This window comes from Balaenoptera ricei, chromosome 17, assembly GCF_028023285.1.
Source record: "Balaenoptera ricei isolate mBalRic1 chromosome 17, mBalRic1.hap2, whole genome shotgun sequence".
Lineage (NCBI taxonomy): Eukaryota > Metazoa > Chordata > Mammalia > Artiodactyla > Balaenopteridae > Balaenoptera > Balaenoptera ricei.
The window spans coordinates 9,502,006-9,518,921 of NC_082655.1; the positions used below are offsets into that span (position 1 = coordinate 9,502,006).

General features: G+C 40.1%; 1 protein-coding gene across 3 annotated transcripts in view; it reads right to left on the reverse strand.

Annotated features, from left to right (window-relative positions):
- EFR3A (EFR3 homolog A) overlaps nucleotides 1-16,713 on the reverse strand; it is an 89,131-nt gene extending 72,418 nt beyond the window's left edge. Inside the window, exon 1 of one of the 3 annotated variants that reach the window (XM_059901636.1) lies at nucleotides 16,463-16,713. Coding sequence is in view for 1 of the 3 variants with exons in the window: in XM_059901634.1 (XP_059757617.1) it covers nucleotides 16,463-16,472 (10 nt within the window). In the remaining 2 variants the exon portion in view is untranslated. The remainder of the gene's footprint in view (nucleotides 1-16,462) is intronic. The other 2 variants (XM_059901639.1, XM_059901634.1) reach the window with 2 other exon arrangements.
- Between the last annotated feature and the right edge of the window lie 203 nt (nucleotides 16,714-16,916).

Below are 16,916 nucleotides of genomic sequence, written 5' to 3' on the forward strand. Positions count from 1 at the left end.
ATGGATTAAAGACCTAAATGTAAGATTGGACACTATAAACTCTTAGAGGAAAACATAAGAAGAACACTCTTCGAAATAAATCACAGCAAGTTCTTTTTTGACCCACCTCCTAGAGTAATGGAAATAAAAACAAAAATAAACAAATGGAACCTAATGAAACTTCAAAGCTTTTGCACAGCCAAGGAAACTATAAAGAAGACGAAAAGACAACACTCAGAATGGGAGAAAATATTTGCAAACGAATCAATGGACAAAGGATTAATCTTCAAAATATATAAACAGCTCATTCAGCTCAATATCAAAAAAACAAACAACCCAATCCAAAAATGGGCAGAAGACCTAAATAGACATTTCTCCAAAGAAGACATACAGATGGCCAAGAGGCACATGAAAAGATGCTCAACATCACTAATTATTAGAGAAATGCAAATCTGAACTACAATGAGGTATCACTTCACACTGGTTAGAATGGGCATCATCAGAAAATCTACAAACAACAAATTCTGGAGAGGGTGTGGAGAAAAGGGAACCCTCTTGCAATGTTGGTGGGCATGTAAATTGACCCAGAGAAAAGCATAATTCAAAAAGACACATGCACCCCAATGGTCACTGCAGCACTATTTACAATAGCCAGGTCATGGAAGCAACCTAAATGCCCATCGACAGACGAATGGATAAAGAAGATGTGGTACATATACACAATGGAATATTACTCAGCCATAAAAAGGAATGAAATTGGGTCATTTGTAGAGACTTGGATGCATCTAGACTGTCATACAGAGTGAAGTCAGAAAGAGAAAAACAAATACTGTATATTAACGCATATATGTGGAACCTAGAAAAATGGTACAGATGAACTGGTTTGCAGAGCAGAAATTGAGACACAGAAGTAGAAAAAGAAACGTATGGACACCAAGGGGGGAAAGCGACGGGGGGGGCGGGGGTGGTGGTGTGAGGAATTGGGTGATTGGGATTGACATGTATACAATGATGTTTATAAAATGGATGACTAATAAGAAGAAAATAATAAAAAATAAATAAATAAAGTTCAAACCTTGACTCACAATAAAAGCCTTCTATTTCTCCTCAGAAGCTGTCTGACTGTGACATTTCCAATTTGTGAAAGTTAAAAAACAAAAAACAAAAAAAAACCTGACATTTTCCAAATGCCTTTGAAAAAGACTGTGAAGTTTATATAAGGCAAAGTTAACACAGAAAGAATATGACTACAAGACATTTTATTGTATGTCAGAAATATATGGAGAATATAATGGAATATAATGGAAAAGGTTATTAAAATAGTATCCATGATTAGACAAATTATCAGATAGTTCATTCAGAGCATACCTACAAAAACCCAAATCACTTATTTTACAAAATGTATATGACAAATTTAATAGTTTATTTTAGCTACACACACACACATTTATTTAAAGATTTAAAAAGTGAAGTCAGTTACACTTTACCAAAATAAAGATCTCCCCAATTTATTTACACTTCATTGTTAGGCTGGTTTTGGAGATGAACCTGGGCACAGTCTCTAACTTTTCAGCCTTACTTCCCAGATAAAAACTGTGAATATTCACAGCTCTTAAATCAAGCCCCAAACCTATTCATCCCCATGCACCTGCTCACACCATTCTATCTGTATAGAATACCTTGTCTTCATAAAAAATACTACAGATAAGATGCACTCAGCAGTAAGATAACATGCGTTCCAGTTACAAAAGGCTCCTGGAATTGAAATCTATTGTAAACTATACCATAGTAGGTTCAGCAATTTCAAACATAACTCATAACATTGAGTTGGTAAAGAAAGTATGAGACAAAAGGCACTTTAAAAAGAATTTGCAACAAACTACTGAAACAGGACAAAGAGCTGAAAGTGAAGCATAATTCTTTACCTGGAAAACCAAGGTAATGGGTTAACAATCAAGACACTGGGAGGGTTCTGAATTGTGAGGCTCAAGAACATTAATCTGTGATAACAAAGTTGTCCATTTACTAGTCAAGAATACTTGCAAGATTAGAGAAGTTAAAAGAAGCTAACTTTTTAAAGCAATGGACAAACGTTGCAGGTTGAACTGTGTTCCCACAAAAAAGATATGTTGAAGTCCTAACCCCAGTACCTGTGAATGTGACCTTATTTGGAAACAGAGTTTTTGCACATGGAATCAAATTAAAAGGAGGTCATCCTGGATTAGGGTGGGCCCTTAATCCAAAAACTGGTACCCTCCTAAAGAGAAAGATAAGACAAGTGGATAAGAGAAAGAGGAGACACACAGGGAAGAAGGCCACATTGAAGACAGGAAGAGATGAGATTCATGCTGCCACAAACCAAGGAACTCTAAGGCTTGCCAGCAGCCACCAGAGCTAGAAGAGGCAAGGACGGCTCCTTCCCTAGAGACTTATGGGGGAGCATGGCCCTGCCCACACCTTATTTCAGACTTCTAGGTTCTGGAACTGTGAGAATATTCTGTTGTCTTAAGCCACTTGGCTTATGGTACCTTGTACATGGCAGCTTTGAAAAACTAACACAAGTAAGATTTCATATAACATGGAGGCCAGTAAATTCTGTATTTGCTAGATATTAAGATATGTACCATTCCTGAAATCAACTCAAATGCCAAAATGACTATAAGTCAGCCTTCAGAGAATTTAGTAGCATACCAAATAACTGAGCCATGAAAAGAAAGAATTTTTGTTCCATTCTACCAATTTTCTTCTAGTGCTAGATATACTTCACCATAAGTTTAAGTAAATGAATATTTGGTTATAGTAAAAGAAAAAGTTACTATGCCATCAGTTTACATCGAAGTTTAATAAATAAGCATGGCTTAGAAAATGGAAATATTGTAACTAAAAAAATCTGTTTCACTTTCATGTCTCACATAGCTATTATGGGTTGAACTGTATACCCCTCAAAAATTCATATGCTGAAGTCCTAACTCCCAGGGCGTTAGAATGTGACCTTATTTAGAGATAAGGTTTTGCAGAGGCAATTAAGTGAGGATGAAGTCATTAGAGTGGGCCCTAATCCAATATATCTGGTATCCTTATAAAAAGGGAAAATTAAGAGACAGACATGCATACAGGGAGAACTCCAGATGAACATGAAATTGGCCATCTACAAGCCAGATCTAAAGACCTGGAACACACCCTTCCCTCACAGCCCTCAGAAGGAAGCAACTCGGCCAACACCTTGATTTCAGACTTCTGACCTCCAAAACTGTGAGCCAATAAACTCGTTGCTCAAGTCACTCAGTTTGTGGTATTTTATTACAGCAGCCCTAGTAAACTAACACAACAGCAAATACTAAATGCAAGTTCCCTGCGGCACAAATTCTGGTTTCATGGATATAATGCAAAATATAGTAGAAAACCAGAAGACCTAACCTAATCTACCCCAGGAATACCCTGTTCTTATCTATTCCTTATCTGCCAGTCTGATTCTTTCAGAATGCATTCAACCAATATTTGACCATCTACTATATTCCAGATTTTATCTTCCTTAATGCTCATAACTGTATGAGGTAGGTATCAACATCTATAGGTTACAAATAGGAAATCAGAAAGATAAAAGTAATTTGTCCAAGGTCACACAACTCAAAGTTGTGGATCCACTTAAGAGCCTGTGCTCTTAACAGTTTCTATACTGTACTGCCTTCCTGAGATGGCTTTTTTATTTTTTTCTTTAAATAAGCTGAACTGTTTAATATGGAGAGTAGAGCAACAGAGTCAAAATACTTCACAGCTGCCCAAAGATTATACTCTTGTTACCAAGCTCTCCATCAAGTCAGATGGCAGAGAATGGAGAAGTGACACCCTGCCTGAGAACCTGTCATGTTACAAAACTTCCCACTTCGAGAAAGTGTCTTCTTTTCCTATTGTAGGTTACTCTGAGCTCTAAAATATCCCTAAGAATACAAGAACATCATGAAAGGAAAAATGAGAAGCTTTTGTTAGGCTATTAGATTGCCCCCACAAAAAGTTACTGGTGAATTCCCAGCACACCTGACAACAAACAAGAGCTGTATGGAGCTCAGCCACTGAAAAAAGGGGGAGAGAACCTCATTACTTACAAAATCACAGCCAAATGACAACCGCTGTTTAGGATGTCTTAAAGCTTCCCTATCCACTGTGCACTGTGAGTTTCAGCTTGTGACAACGAAATACTCCCAAAACTAACAAGGAAAATAACAGAAGCATTTATATGTAAACTTTCACAAAACTCTAGCAGCAAATCCATACTTAAAGCAAGTTGCAGTTTTGAAGCTACAACCCATTTTCACTTTGTAGAAATAAGGTGGGAATCCTTTGCTTTATTATAATTTGGGCATGCAGAGGAAAAAGTCTAGTTAATTCTCCCCTCTACAAACTAAAACACTCGTTTTGGGATTACGGTAATCTGACACTGGATGATTTCAGATTTTTAAATTTAAAAATATACTGTGTAAGTTTTAAAATCCAGAGGAAAAAATATCTGATTTATAATAAAGAGGTTAAAAAGAACTAGAATTTCACAATCTTGCCACTCAGTATCTTTAATTTTAGCAAGTCTCCTAACACCGTGCAATTTATCGAATTGTGAGTCCTACTGAATCAAAATCTGGGGGAAAGGAAAGGTTGGGCATCTAGGATTTCACATTTATAATCACTGCTCAGGTAATTTGTACAGTTTTAATTTTACATAAAAATCAAGCCTTTCCATATACTTAATACAGGTAAGCAAGTTATATATCTCAATACAGCTGTCCTTAAAAATCAATTATTTCCATCAGTATACTTACTGTGACCTTAATAAGTATTTGTAATACCAAGGTCACAGTTTAAAACCCTACTGCTACCCTACTGTCCACAATGAAAACCTGGATATTAAAAAAAGATAAAGGTGGGGTTTTCTGCAGATTTTTAGCTAAGTTCTTTAAAAAACAAAAACAAAAACAAAAACAAAAAAACACCAACACATCCAAATCCAATTTCTGCTTAAACGAGCTAAGGCACTGTAGTCAGGAAAATAAACCCTTAAATCAAAAGATACTAACTTGTCCCCATTACAGACATAAAGAATCCACCACAGACGATGACTAGGATCTTTCTCAGTGAACCAGATGTTTGAGTTATTTTTAATTAAAAATTCTCTGAATATTTCAAAAGTAGGATATGAGTTATTTCAGGCAAAATCCAAAACAGCATTAAAATTCCCCAACGACTTAAATTTTAACAAATTCTTATTTCCTTATTAGTCACAGAGTAACAAAAGGGTTAAATCTGGGGTGTTTGTAACTTCCAAAATTATTTTCAGAACGAATACATTCAATATACCAACGGCATTGATTCTTCTTACAGATTTCACAACACCCACGGTGTCTATGCCATATGTTGAAGATTTTCATTTGACTTGAGATGATTAAATTTCCTGATTAAACAGTAAAGGGAAAGATAGGGAACACTCTCATTATGTATCTAAACAGAATATATATTTAATTTCTCTATCCAAAGTTTGAAGATAGGAAAATATAACACAGGACTTGCTGAGTGGGTCTAGCTAAGTACAAAGTTTAATTTAAAAAACATTAAGCTACTAATTTAAACTTTCGAGGTTCAGTGCTTGACATAGTCTCCCCAAAACTTCCAGCTAAAACATAAAGACTCTAAACATTTTGTATTCACTTGGGTAACACAATGTCAAAAGCCTAAGACTTCTTTAAATTAGGTATTCTTTTAATTTATTATACACATTATGGTCACAGCATGCACAACTTTTATGTTAATCAAAACTCTTAAGGAAATCTAATCTTCTCTAATATCTTTTTTAATGAATCATAAACCAAAATCTGATGCTACCCGAAGATTTCAATGTATTGCTATATCTTCCTCAAGTTCAAAGGTAAGACTTATAACAACGAATGCATGGAAGAAATAAAAAACACGGCAACTTTCTGTGGCATTTATACACAAAGGGAGAACCTGGAAATCTATACACATTTGTGGTATTCATGTTATTACCACAACTACAAAAAGAAACTATTCACTCTTGAAAATTAAAAGGGAACAAGAGAAAATCATCTCACTTTTGTGTAAATACTCAGATTCTTTAGCAAGGTTGAATACAGTGAAATTTTAGATTTAAAAAATTAAGAATGGTGGAATCAACTGCCATTCCAGCAAAAGCTCTGCAGCCAAACCACACTTAATTGTACTCACCCCTCCCTAATGTTCTTGAAACCACTGGATACAAAGCTTTTAAAATTATTCAGCCCTTAACCAGCATGTTGCTGTACCCTATCAGGGCAGGCAGCAAAAAGAGCAGCAATATTTCTTTGCTGCTGAAAAGAGACGAGAGGCTGTTTACTCCATGTCACTGAGTAAATACGCAGAAAGCAATGGATAGGGAAGGGAAAAAAGAGGAGTATCAGCTGTGTGGGGGGAGAATGTGGTGCTCAACACTCAAAGAGCTAACTGATGCTCTCAGGTGACCGCTCCAGTCTCTAAATGCCCCCTCAGTTCTCTGTCTGAAGTAAAGCAGTTCCTCAGCAAGTTTACATAAGCATTGTATCTGCCACGAGCAGATCATTCAGTTCTTCCACAAATACACGTTAACAGTGAGACTCAAAGAAGACAGCATGGGATGATAAGTTACTAATAGTTTAGTTCTATATGAAAGTTTTAGATTACATATGTGGAGCTTCCCTAATTTCTACCTGCAAATTGCACAATTTAGCTTGTCTACCCAGGAATTATAGAACAGCTTACATCCTCTCAACCAACTATAATTTGACAATCTCTTCCCTCAGCTAGGAAGCAGTGACAAGTTAATGACATAAGTACAGGACAGTACATACCACAATTAAGACACACAATCATCTTTACGGTTTTAAAGTAAGATTTTTTTTTTCCTAACAACACTTCATAAATCATCATCGTCAAAGCCTCACATCAAACAGTAAGCGACTGTCCAGCTTCTTTTCCTCGCTACACTGAAATGCTTGCAGTGCATCTATAAATAAAGGGACTGTCACGAGCCTTACCTAGTTCTTGTCACGCACGCATTTGTTTTAGCAATGTTCCACCTGCTCCCTCTGCCTATTCCATCCTTAAATGAACATGTTCCTCGAGGGTCTGCCTCAGCATCTTTACTCCCTTCACAACCTATCCTTTAGTAATTTCATCCACTGTTATTCCTACAAATGTACCCTGAAAGCCCTGTAAGGCACCACACACTTATCATACCCTAAGATGGACTCACCTGCCTTCTCCAAAAAGTCCCTGTATCATACCAGAGCAGTTCACCCGAACGATCACGCCTGAAATCTGGGAGTGAATCCTGACTCCTCCTTCTCCCTCAACCCCTCATCCAATGAATCCTATGAATTGTACTTTCTCAACAATATTCAGATTTCTACACTGCAATCCATCCCACTACTATCATCCAAGTCCAAAAGCCCACCACTCAGACTACTGTATTCTAATAACCTCTAACTGCTCTCCCTCCAACCTCGCTCATGTGTTTCCATAGCAACCTGTGTTTCTCCTTTAGTAATCTGAGTCACTCTACAAATATACACCGAATGTGTACCATGAGCCACCTACTGTATCAAAAACTATATATACGTTGGCAAAGAAAACAGGCATTAGGTGCTTGTAATTAGTCTGGTGAGGAAGATAAGTGTCTGGTCAGCACTTGTCTTCCTCACCAGATTAAGCTTCATGAGAGCAGAGAAGATGTCCGGGGTGATGCCCATGTGTCTAGTATGAGGTACTGCTGTGTCCTCAGTGCCTGTAATAACTGGCACATACTAGGCGTTGATAAGTATGTGTTGCTTAAAAGACAAAATTACCAAATATATATATGGCCTTAAAGTCGTCACGCACCCCAGCACCAATGACTTACTCCCGCCAGCTGTTGGTTACTTCCACCTGTGTGACTCAAACATCTTCCCCAAACCCGCACTCTCACCTCTGGTAACTACTCAGGCTGAGGACGCCATCTCCCACTCACCTTTTCCTTGCGATCTCTCTGTGAACCCCACAGCACTTTCTCAGGGGGCTTGCCATTTCCTTCTTTGTGTGATAGCCATCTACACAAGGTTCTATAAACTGGATAGACTTTTTAAAGCTAGGGACTGCTTTATTCATCCCCATATTCCCCACCTATCACTGCCTTGCACATGTAGGCACTAAAATAATCTGCTGAGTGAATCAATCCCTAAGAGAAATCCAACAGGAAAATAAAGACTGAAAGAGAATGTTTGTGACTCCAAGAGTATAGAGACAGCACCTATGACCAAAACGACTACAAGGAGAGATGCGACAACTCCATTCCCGGAGATCGTTAGAGCAAAAGCAGCTGAGACACCATCAGCTAAATGGCTTTGGTTTTGCCTCTAGGTCCCTAAGCTTTTGATTCTAAAATATCTTACGTTCTTGTCAAAAGGCATATTCTAATGCCTAAGACCATAAATTTCAAACTTTTTAAAAAGGAAACAATGTTATTTACCTCCTGAAATTGGAGGCAGAATCTTACCATAAGACAGATTAAAGACAGAGCTGGCCCGGCTGAAGCTGGGTCAGGCAGAGAGGCCCACCTGCTCTTTCAGCACTCTCTCCACACAACAGTCCCTACTATATTTCCATGGAAGACATTCTGAAAACTTATGTCTAGCGGTAGCTCAAACTTCCCTTGTGCCACCCTCCAATACAGATCAGGAACAACATGTAATGCTCAGGAACTCCCAACGAGAATCCTGTGCCAGGGGATGGAGCTTTAGTAAAGGTAATACAAACAGAACTGACCTGGGGCAGTTTCTTCCCTCAATCTCCTGGACCTGAGCTGTTCCATTTCGTAAAGATGGCGCAGTAAGACAAACCTGGGGCAGCTTCCCAAAGGTGCTCCCATCCTTGGAAGACCAAGTGATGAAGCAGGATGGAATCAAGGGAAAAGGCAGCATGGAGTAGACAAATTATTTAAGGCTGTTTCTGATCCGGGCTGTGAACTGAAAAAGAAACTGGACCCCTGAAGTTCACATAGTCCAGCCAGCTAAGAGAATGGGAAAAACCCATAGGGACTTAGACCCCAAATCCTAGCTATTACACATCTGCCTGGACTACCCTCCCCTGTAGATGCCTTCTGGAACCAGCTGCAGCAAAGGGTAACAATCCAAGAAGCAATTCTAATTCTGATTCTGATTCTAATCCCATGTTCATAAAGTATTTCTACCTCTAAAGCACAATTACATAAATTCTACTGCATCTAAATCTCCCTGAGAAGTATTATCATTTTCCATTGAATGGATCAAATAGTTAATAAAAATACTTATAACTAAGTTCAAAAAACAATTTATGTCAGATGTCATAAACGGACCACTCCTTTCGACTTCCAGGCCAGTCCTTTAGCCTGGCCAGTGCCTTTTGCCATTTACGAGGGCCCAGGCATTGACCGCAGCAAATCTGAACATCTTATATTTCATTTTCCCTGCCCAGCGGGAGTGAGATCCATTTAAAGTTAAGTGCAACCACAGCACAGAGAACTTTGTAGCAAATTGCCAAGACAGCTGTTCAAAAAGCCAATTAAATAGCAGGGGTGTGAAGAACACTTAGAATTATCCAGAAAACTGGATACAGTACAGCAGAAATACCCTGGAGTTCAGGTAATGAACTCACCAACTAAGGATAAAACCAAAAATAATGGCATTGAGGAGAATGAAAGTCCTCTTGAAGACTGCAGAGCAAAAGGTTTAATGCCCATTTTTTAGAATATGGCAAACTTGATGCAGAGGTACAATGACAAAAGCTGAGTAGTGATTCCTTCTTTAATAAAAATTAGAATCATGCTATCTAATAATACCTAAAGTTAGGAAGCAGTAAATAAATATGCAGAAGGGAGGATATGACAGCCTATACAGAAAGAGGAAAATTAATAGTAGCTCCTGCTTGATTTCGAGCATATGCGAAAGCAGGCTCATTTTAAGAGTGGAATAAACCTGGCAAATACAAATGATGAAAGAATTTTGACAGGTTTGACATATTAATCATAGGAGGAATTGCCAACATCCATTTTGTGATCATACTTCCCTAGAATTGTGTTCATTCTACAATACACAATCATTCAGGGAAATAAAAACAAAAAAAGCCTACAAGCTCCCAATAAACCAAACCCAAAGTGATTCATCTCAACCTTTCAGGTTTTCACAACTGGAACCACCACTTAATAAATCAGAAATTATTTCTTCCTCCTTTCAGAATAAAACACCAATGATAAGCATTTGCTATCACCTGACAGTAGCAATCAGACAGTAAATGCACTGTTTTCCTAAGCCGTATATATACATACACACACAATCAACACTATCTGATCAGTTACCCAAAATTCTTTTCTATGGGCTAAAGGAAGAACCAGTTAGTTCAGGGTAATATTTTGTTTCATTTAGGTTTTGGAAAGAATTACGAAAATGTTGAAAAAAATTATGGTAAAGTTGTAAAAAAAAAACTTAAGCATCTTTTTCTGATTGTGGATTATATGCTAACTGTAGAAACTCTGGAAAACACAAATTATAGAAAAGAAAATAAAAACAGTTCATAATCCCAGTGCTTTTGTAAGTATTTTAAATGGCTGCATGATATTTTGTTGCAAGGATGTTCTATATTCAATTTGCACCACTTCCCCATTATTGAATATTAAAGTTTCTAGGTTTTTACTATTTTACAAATATTAAGGTGACAGACACCTCAGTGCAGACATCCTAGTGCAGTTTATGTTTTTAATCATTTCTTAAGGATTCCCAAAAGTGAAATTACTGGGTCAATGAGTAAAAGCATTATCAGAGCACTTGATAAAATATTGCCAAATTACTTTCCAAGAATTGTACCAATTTAAACTTCTGCCTTTTCTACTGCACCTCACCACCACCTTTGCCTATTACTGTTAAAGTCTTCGGTAATGCGATAAACCTAAAATGATTTCAGCTTCTAATGAGCATTTCTTTATTAGTAAAATTGAGCCATCTCCCCCCAAATCTTTATCGATCATTTGTACTTAGACTTTGACAAGCATACGTGTGTGCTTTAACCACGGAGGGTTGGTGGTATTTTGCTTTCCGATTTGTATAAATACTGCAAATATTGATCTCTTATATTTGATGTTAACTTTGAATCCTTCTTCAAATCTTTAGCCACAGATTTTTATAATACTTCTATACCATACCTTTCCATCCCCCATAAAGGTAGTATGAAGTAGTACATAAAGGTAGTTATGTAGTTGTGAATACCCACCCAGTATTCAGGTGACCTGGGGTCATTCCATACCTAAGTTGAGCTATATAATAGGTAAGATGTGGCTTTCTCCTAAGAACTAGTGCTTTCATTTGACTCGGGGGGGGGGAAAAGGGCCTCTGCTTCCCACAACACAGGTTTCTTTCCTTTTAGAGAGGTACCTGTGGGTGGGGGAAGGGACAATACTGAAAATCACATCCTAGGAGACCAGAGAAAGATGGCGGCAGCTGTTTTTCTTTGAAGTTGCCCACCCCAAATCACCCGAAGTGGGAGTCCAGGCAGATGGAGTTTCCCGAGAAAGCGGGGCTCCCTCCACCCACCTGCCCCTCTACTCAGGTGATAGAGCTTTGGGAGGTGCTTAGAACCATACCAAACTCCTGAGATGGAAGTGAGGTAATGGGGGGTGGGGGGGACCTTCTCACTCTGGCTCCCCAAAGAAGCTGGACAGGGTCAGGCAAGACCCCACCCTGACCCAACAGATCACTGCTGACCAGATCAGGCCTGTAGTCTGCTTGGACCTCCAGGTTGAGAAGGTAATCTCTGGGGAGCACATTGTAGGGACCCTGGATGGGAAAGCAGGCCAGGCTGTGGCCACAGCTTGGTCTATAACATTTAATATTTAGACCAGTGGTTCTCAACCCAGGGACAATTCCCCCCCCTCCCCCCCCCAGGGGACATTTGGCAATGTCTGAAGACATTTTTGGTTGTCACAGCTTTAGGGGACAGGGAGAATTACTACTAGCTTCTAGTGGGTAGAGGCCAGAGAAGCTGCTACACATCCTACAATGCACAGGAAAGCCCTAGACCTCCCAAACAAGAAATGATCCAGTCCAAGACATCAAGAGAGCAAGAATTGAGAAACCCGAATTTAGACTATGATTTGCGGGCCTCCATTTGTATTCTTGTCTCAGGTATTGCAAATATTTCAGGCAGGTGTGCTAAGAATCTAATCATAAACTATAAAACTTTTTATAACACTGTTTTTATGGGAAAAAAGTTATTTCAGGTTATAGTATCCAAAGAATAACTTCTCTGACTCCAGTTAGAATTCATTCTTTTATTCAACATTTACCAAGTACCTATTATGTGATCAGGCATAGTGCTAAGCAAAAGTGACAGTGTTAAAGGAAACTGATAGGATCTGAGGACTGCAGATTCAACTCCTGCCCGGCTTGGAGCAGTGCAGTGTGAAAAAAGAACTGGGACCGTGAAGTCACACCTATCCACTTCCAATCCCAGCTCCACCACTTACTGTCATTAGGCATGTTACTTGACTTCCCCGAACCAATCTCTTCATTTCTATAATTGGTCAAATAGGACCCTCCTCAATGTCGGAGACAACTAAGTAAGATCATTCCTGTAAAGCACAAAGTATATTGCCTCGTACACAATCAATATCCAATAATCAATTTCTATTACTAAGAGGAAATTTTAAGTTTTTAAGTAACCACTAAGTTGGAAACTGCTAATATGCCTACAAAATAGCCACTAACTGTGACTGTGACAGCTGGAACACAATTTTAGTCACGTTAATTGCACAGCATCTTACATCCTTCAAATTCTGGCTCCTTTCTCCTTCTCCAGCCTCATCTCCCATGACCTACATCGTCTTTAATGCAGCCCCGTGTCCCCATGAGTGGGGACAGATTGAAAGATGAGATCTGGTAGTAACCAAAACATGTCAGGCCAAAGGTCGCTGTGAGAAAGAAAACTCTTCAGCTATAACTCTGGCAGTGTACATAGGTGCTGGGTGGGAGAAGGAGAAAAGGGGGTGAGGGGCAGAGAGGGAGAGAGAACGAACAAACACAAAAGGTTCACAAGCCAGTAACAGATCAAGTTTACTTGTCATGTGTTTCTAAATGAAAACACTTTCACCAGCATTCATCCCTCACTTCACAATTCACCTATATTCTGCACTTATTTCATAAGAATGGACTGAAAAATAAGTCAAATATAATCAACCTCATCAATGGAAAAATCCACACACAGATGGACCACATTACCACAGCCTAACAAATGCGGCCAGATATCAATGCCAACATCTAAATGAGAGAAGAAAGCATTACCCACAAATAATTACTGAAAGTATAGTTTAACAGCAAAGAATGGTTAATAGTTACAGTTTCCCTTAGCCAATATACAATGTTTTCATATACAATAAAAGGGCACATTTTATTGGACCTGCTTTGAGACAAGTTATCTGTCAGCTAACAAGTCCCTTTCATATAAGTAGTTTATTAAAAAGTTTACATCTATACCTATATAACCAAGCATCTACCTAGCACACCACTGGAATCCCCGGCGATCTCTGCTCAGATTCCTGTGACAAGACAGAAGCAAAGGCAAAAATGTTAAATATTCTTTTAAGTTCACATGTCTGATGTAAGTTTTGGCCAAGCTCACTTTTGCCTTAGTGTAACTCCAGGGAAAATTTTTTAAAAAGATAAACTATTATCAACTTAGCTATGGAAAAATAAACATTATCTATGCTCAGTGTGATTATGGATAGGAACCCTAACCTAAACCCTAACCCGAGGTCTGTGTTCAAGTCCTGGTTCTACTCCATCTGTGATCTTAGCCGAGTTACTGAAACTCACCGAGTCTCAGTCTCCTGATATGCAAAATAAAATGAAACGATTGGATTGAGAAGCTTTAACGTTTCTTCCACTCAAATTCTGATACAGGGTTTGGAAAATCTTCACAATCAAAATGTTTCTTAACGATCCTTTGGGTGTAGGAGGATGAAATGAAGGCCTTTAGAGAAATGATGTGACAAATTACAGGTTTGTAGATTTGAAAAGATCGTTTAGTGAAACAGTCTTGAAATCTGTGCTTAGTGATTATTGCAAACTACTGCCTGAAAATACACAGTGACATGACCACAGAACTGTTCCTGTGTCGCAGCAACTTCCTGTCACCATCCTTCCAGGTAGCTGTTTTCTGAAAAAGAGTCTATGGATCTCCGAAATAAGTCCAATGAAGCGACTATTAACACTCATGAGATATGCCATCGTTCAGCCTTCAGGGGTGTACTATGCGCCACTGGATTCTACTTACCAATTCCAGTTTCAATGACTGAGGGTATCAATATTCCAAATAAGCAACAAAATAGCAAGAGTAGAATAATTCTATGACTTGGAATAAGGGTCACTCTCAGAACTATAGAGTCTGAAAAGACCCTAGTGATCATCTCCAACACTTTCATTTTACAGAAAAGCATTACATTTATTTCACTAAATGCTTAAGGATTAACTGGCTGAGCATGTATGTACATGAGCCTCCTAACTCATTTGACATTAGAAAGAAAAAAAGCTTCGCTTATTGGGGGGTGGGGGGTGTTCCTTCCTAAAAAATCCCTAAAGAAAATAATAATTTTGCTGGGAATTACTTATTCTACATGCAGAATTTCTGAGAAGTACTAATATCCATACACTATCACAGCTATTTTGGTGGTTCTGGTCACAAAAGAAGAGAAAAAGGCAATTATGAACACAACTGACTTCACACGTGTACCACCAATCGGTAACACACTTTTAAGCAACCACAGAAACTGTACCATAATAAATATTAACAGCAATGATAGATAACTCAAATATTTCACTTGCCCTCCAGTCAGGTCACAGATCTTGTAATCCTAACTATGCAAAGTACACCGTGGCTCATCCTTGTGTCATTCTGCATTGTAAATCACACAATTAAGGGGAAAAAAAAGTCTTCTATCCACTCTATGGGGCTAAATAACCTTAGAACATAACTTAAAAACGCTGTTTAATTGCCATTTTACCAATAAAGTCCACTTGAAGCCTTAACTTTTAAGAAAGGTGTTCCTCCCCCACCCCCTTTGCTTTCTAAGAAAGTAAAAGATTAGCACAGTGCTAATTCACTTGTTAACATGAATATAAATTTAGGAACAAAAAATTGACAATAATACTGATGATGATATTCCTCCAGTCTAGAAGAATAAGATATAAACTGCTGACATACGTACGGGATACAAAAATCCAAGAACATCAAGTTTAGGACACACAGGACTGGGTTAAGAGAACAAAATCCACCTAACCCATACATATATGAGGAGTTATTAGTAATCTTTACATCAAGATTGTTTAAAAAGTTGTAACAGCGTTACATAAACCTTTCTAGTATCAGGAAATAATTCCTCTTTACCCACCACTGGACAAAACATGCATTTGAGGCTGACCTGGAAATCCAATGTCCCATGTGTCTACAAAAATAAGGACAATTAGGAAAAGTTATGAATTCTAAGAAATATGAACTAATTGGAAACATACCGCCAAGTGTTTCAAGATTCTACAGCATGAAACGCTTGCAAGAGCCCTACTTGAAAAGAATCTCAAATCAATCATCATCATGCTTGCTCTACGTCCAAAATCAGGAGCTTCCCTAGTCTGCACGTATCCAGATAGGTCACCGGGTTTAAAGTCACATGGTGATTCTCTGGGTCGTTTTAACATTTGTCGTTGGTAGTGTTATAGTACCCTGTTTGTCCAAAACGCCTCCACTATCCAGCAATTTTCAAACTTCAGGGTCCCTCAGTAACACGTAGGACACGCAGATTCCAGGGCCCAAGCTCCAGAATCTTATTCAACGTGTCTAGGGAGGAACCCTACACCTGCATTTTCAATCAGCTGCCAGTTGGATCTGAAGCCGGTGGGTCCAACAAGTTCCCCCAAAGAGCACCTGCTTCAACCCCCGGGACGTGTCACAGAGAAAAGTCAGGGCTGCTGGGACTTCGGGCGCCGCGGGGAAGGGCTCTGGGCCAGGCCGGAGCGTCCCACCAGGAGATGCCTGGTCCTCGAGCAAGTGAGGAGGCAATGGCGATGGAACGGAGCTATTTTCAGCATTTCCATAAAGTGCCATTTAGCTCTGCTGGAGAAAGAGCTGGACTTCCAAGTCCCACAGGTCAAGCTTACTAGCAGCTCTGCCACTTACTAGCCGTGCGTCCTTAGCGCTCGGACCTCGGTTTCCCCGTCTGTGCAACGGGCTCCCACGCCACCCCACCGGGGAAGCCTAAGCCCAAACGAAACTAACTCGGCCGGTCGCCGGCACTTCCTGGCTCTCCCCGGCCCGGCCCGCCTGCCCCGCCGCCCCGCGACACCGGAGTACGCGCCCAGCGGGCCGCCGCCTCCCAACGCTCCCCGCCCGGTCCGACCCTCGGCCGGCCACTCACGGGTAGGCATGGTGACCCCGAGCCGCGCTCGCCGCCGGGCCGAGGCTCAGCGGGGCCTCGCCAGGCGCGCCGACGGCACCATGACGGGCAGGGGCCGGGCCGGGGAGACCGGGACGAGGCGAAGGGCGAAGGACGAAGGGCGAAGGGCGGAGGGCGCAGACACGGACCCCGCGGCTCACGCAAAGGAAGCTGGCAACAAGGGCCGCCGCCAGCCCAGCTCCGCGCCGGACGACACTTGGGCGTCCGCACGCCCTGACGTCAGCACGTCACCGACGTCTCGGCCCCGCCTCCACAGGGAGGCAAAGCTCCGGGCAGGGAGGGGCTGCGTGCTGGGGCTTGGGGAAGTTGGCGAGGACGGGGCCGCGCGTAGGGTCACTTCGGGCTTCGTTTTATTGTCAGACCCTCCTGATTTGAGTCATATTCATTTTCATGAACCCTTATGCGAGGTGCATTA